The sequence below is a fragment of the Dermacentor andersoni genome, chromosome 1 (assembly GCF_023375885.2).
Source record: "Dermacentor andersoni chromosome 1, qqDerAnde1_hic_scaffold, whole genome shotgun sequence".
Classification (NCBI taxonomy): Eukaryota; Metazoa; Arthropoda; class Arachnida; order Ixodida; family Ixodidae; genus Dermacentor; species Dermacentor andersoni.
Window position 1 is genome coordinate 363,099,755 of NC_092814.1, and position 4,084 is coordinate 363,103,838.

The following is a 4,084-nucleotide window of genomic DNA, read 5'->3' on the forward strand; positions in this document are numbered from 1 at the left end:
GCTCATGCCATCGAGCACAATGCTACACAGGCGCTCTCTTGGGGCATCATTTTTATGACAAACCTTCAAGTCTTCCAAAACTTCAGCTGTGAAGCCTGGCCACCCTTGCACGACCCTGAGCCACTTCCTGATGGCCTGCACACTTGGTATAGGAAACAATGTGCTCAGGTACTCGTATGCTCGTGGAGAGTAGTAGTGCACTGTTGATGCAAATTTCTTCATCTCATCACTGTACCTTCTCCCACGAGGCTGTTCTGCAACATTTTTACTCCAGCTCTGTATAATTTCCAACGGTAGGTTTCCAAATTCTTCCAGTTTCCTTTCTGCTTCATCTGAGAGAATGTTCCTCTCTTTCATGTTAGCTATGATACTCTGCAGGCTCTGATTTTTCTCTTTGACTCGAGCTGTCCTCATGCCAAGTGCCTTTATCTTTTTTCTAGCGGTTGTCAGCATGTTGTCAGCATCAGCCTCTTCGCTTTTGTTTCCGGGCAATCTCGCGAGCAGTAGTCATGGTCGAAGGTGCTGGGTGCTGTAGCTGGAACACTGCTTGACAGCTTTGGTGAATTATCAGGGCTTGTTGGGAACGCTTGCTTGGCCAGGACTGCATGGCTTCTGGACCGTGGCACATCCTAGAAGGGATGATAAAACTGACTTTATGTGTGCAAGGGAGCATATTGCAGCCTAGACAGATTACACATTCTACCTTCAACTTCATGCACATACTTTACACTAGACACAAAGGCTACATCAAAACCATACCAATACATTTTAAAGTTTTTAGCACAAACGCAGACGTGCAGTACAGAAGCTTACCACAACAATGGATAGGTTAATTGGATCATACAAACATATCTATTCAGAAACACTGCTTCAAGCCGTGGGTGTGCAAGCTAACTGGACATCATTCAGGAAATACAATTTTTTCTCTGACATGCACAGTACATGCACAGATGGTGGAATTACGCTTTTTTTTGTCAGTAGAAATTACAGAACCGCTATACACTGCAACAATTCACAAAAGTAAGTGCATGCCGGATGGCTGCCCCTCCACTATGACATGTGGATGCAAGCCCCCATTTCAAAAATGCCTCATTCTGTCGAGGCATGAAGAAAATCTTATGTGGCTTATCACTGAAGGTGAAACAGGTAAAGAGAATGGGTATGCTGTCCGGGCACATTATGTTCCTGTCAGAAAAAAAAATATCTTTCCTAAATGATGTTCCACTTCCACGTGGCTTCTTTACTTTCAGCACTGTACAGTCTCTCTGAATGTTTCCTCTTTCCCATTTGGCAAAATTGGCATTCATATTGTGTCCTTTTCATCTATGCTATGAACATACTAATCTGTAAACGAGGTCAAGCTACCACCCTCGCCATGGAAATTATATCGAAAATGATGAGCATTCTGCATCTTTTTCTTTATGCTATTCTTAATGTCCTTACACATGTTACACACATACTTCTATCCTTATGTTGCTTTGCAATATTTGTGTAGCATTATAATTAGGCCAGTATTGTTCATCTAAAATGCCTGCTCCTGGGTTTCAGTAAAATTATTACATATGTGAGCATACATGTGTGCTTTCAGTAGCATTTGGACGTTCAAACTGCGATGGAACAGCGCCTTCAAGCAGCAGGCGTTTACGCAGGCCACTCCTGAAGTTGGCTGGCTTGAAGTGTGTGGAGCACAGCAGGTGGTGACCTGAAGGTTTGAAATGTGGTGTTCCCATTGCTTCAAGCCATTTCTGCAAGAGAGCTGGGTTTTCCAGAGGGAACCTGCATGAGTTAAAGCAAGGGAAAAAAGTCCAAATAAAGCCGCGATAGAATAGATGTTGACGCACTGTGATTGTGCTTCCTCTTCGCTGCTTTTACAGCGAAGCTGTATACCTCTACCGTCCAAGGAAATTTTCGTGTCGTGGTAAGCAAAAAAACCCCATACGTGGGCCGACCCGGAGATAGTGTAATACCGGCCCGAGCCGCGGCGGAGGTGCAGTTCGCCATTAAGGGGCTCCCATGCACAGCTTCGCTGGTCATGCTTCACAGAGTGGAAGGGCACTGAGATTCTTTTTTTCACCCTTCTGCGAATGCTGGTTAAGCGAGTGACTTTGCTCAACATTTTGAAATGGTTTCGAAGAATGCTTTGATTTTTTGTCTGACATCTTGTAGCGCTTGTGATTGCGTCTCGGCAAATATTTGTTTAAGTTTAGTTAATGCAACAGGAATACCGTGACTTTAGAAAAATAAAACTGCGCGAACAGTGGTTAATGACACGGGAACAATGAACGATTAGCGCTTTCGCTCCTTCGTCGCATTCAGAACTTTGCTCCGTTTTCTTTCTAATATCTGAAACAATCTGCCCGATGAGGCATTGTCTGTCGCTCACCTGTGGTACGACACCTCTCCCCTTCCATGTTCGTGCTTTTGCAAGCAAAACAAGTAAGCGCAACGCCAGGACATCGTTACGGCGGTTCAAGTACCGGCACTTTGCGCGGGCACATACTGGAGCAGACGACAGAAACTCGACTTTCTTCTCGCACAAACAATACATCGTATCAAATCAACTACTTTGCATCATTTCAAATGCTAATTAATAATATGACAAGCACAAGGAACACGAGGTATAATTATTAAATGCCAAAAAACTTTACCAGCGCATGGCTAAATCTGGAAGAAAAACCACAGGTCGTGCTCTAGCAAAGCGCAGGTCAAATTTTTCTTGTACTAACTTCTCGCGTTGTCTTCATTTCGAATTGTCGGTAAGCATAAAAAATGTACACAATATTTATTATGAAAAATTTCAGGCCTTTTGCGCATAAATTGTTCTATAAATCTTGGTTTTTGCAACCATATCCACGTTCTAGACGAAGCCTCTTACAACACCAGCCAACACAAGCCTCGCAGACACATATACCATCATTCCCATGACGGCACGGTGCCCCCTTAAGAAACTCCCATAGACGGTGGCGCCAGATTTCCCTCTAGGTAATATAGTGAGAAACTCTATGGCCGGACGTACTTAAGAGCGACGATTTGATCGGGCCATTTCAGTGGGCTGGAGGGAGCGGCAGCCATGCAGCCGCTTCAAAATCCATTCTCGTTTCTTGTACAGGTTGGTAAACGCCCGTCGTTGCACGCTAAGCGATCCAGCAATATCTGTCTGCTGCTCTTCCCAGGCCCACTGGTGATTCTTGGTGATTTCTTTGAGTGTATATACGCTGTTAAATTGCTTATGTTAGCTGGGGATGTGGAGCAGTACACTGGTCATGAAAAGGAGATTCCAGACGCCATTGCCGCCTTGTCGGCTAAAACTGACGCACGCCATACCGAGCTAATAGGGATGCCATCAGAGGTCCGAGCTAATTAGCAAAAACTTGAGGGAAAAATTTACAGCTTATCCAGTAGGCTCGCAACAGTTGAATCCCTGGTGGAATCATATGAAGCAAATCATAATGGTGGTGATCTACCGAGAGTAGTTGATGAAGCTGTGCGAGACAACACTGCAGCAATAACTTCTCGGTTGGACGAGCTGGAAGACCGCTCTCACCCGGACAACCTCATATTCTACGGGGTTCCTGACGTCCCAGCTGAGAACTGGTCCGAACCTGAAACTAAAATTTAAAACTGCATTACCAGTTTACTACAGATAACTTTAATAGACGAAGCCATTTCCCGCGTCCACAGGCTGGGTTCCTACACAGTAAATAAGCAGCGGCCTATAATCGTAAAATTCTCATCCTCAAAGCATAAGCAAAAGTTTTTCACTGAGCGAAAAAAATTCAAAGGTTATGGCATTTCTGTTAGCGAAGACTTCTGCCGCGCCACACGCTTGTCACATAAAAAGTTGATTGAATTCGGAAAAGCTAGCGGACAGAAATATATGCTACGCATTAACCGTCTACAAATCGACAAAAAAGTTACGTTTACTGTCCAGTAACTGATCGAGTCGGCAAAATCCACGCAGACGAGCTTCGTTCAACAAATTCTGTCCTAAATGAACCTTCTGATGGTCCCAGCAATCCACAAACATAACGGAGTCATGGTCAGGTGGCAAAAAATATTTCTCTTGTGTATTCGAATATTCGCA

The 4,084-nt window shown here is 44.3% G+C and overlaps 1 protein-coding gene across 1 annotated transcript; it reads right to left on the reverse strand.

Moving 5' to 3' along the window:
* Positions 1–446: 446 nt before the first annotated feature.
* Positions 447–2,457, reverse strand: LOC140219673 (THAP domain-containing protein 3-like). The gene is made up of 3 exons (XM_072289575.1): positions 2,384–2,457; positions 1,575–1,776; positions 447–629 (listed from the first exon to the last, which is right to left on the reverse strand). Exons 1-3 carry the CDS (start codon positions 2,455–2,457, stop codon positions 447–449), a joined length of 459 nt encoding a protein of 152 aa, XP_072145676.1.
* Between the last annotated feature and the right edge of the window lie 1,627 nt (positions 2,458–4,084).

Bases quoted from the DNA above. Each gene is read 5' to 3' on its own strand.
- LOC140219673 (XM_072289575.1), bottom strand. From the start codon at position 2,457: ATGTCCTGGCGTTGCGCTTACTTGTTTTGCTTGCAAAAGCACGAACAT. The intron at 1,777-2,383 runs GTGAGCGACAGA...TAACTCATGCAG, and splicing joins GGAGAGGTGTCGTACCACAG to GTTCCCTCTGGAAAACCCAG. The intron at 630-1,574 runs GTATGCTCACAT...CATCCCTTCTAG, and splicing joins ATGCTACTGAAAGCACACAT to GATGTGCCACGGTCCAGAAG.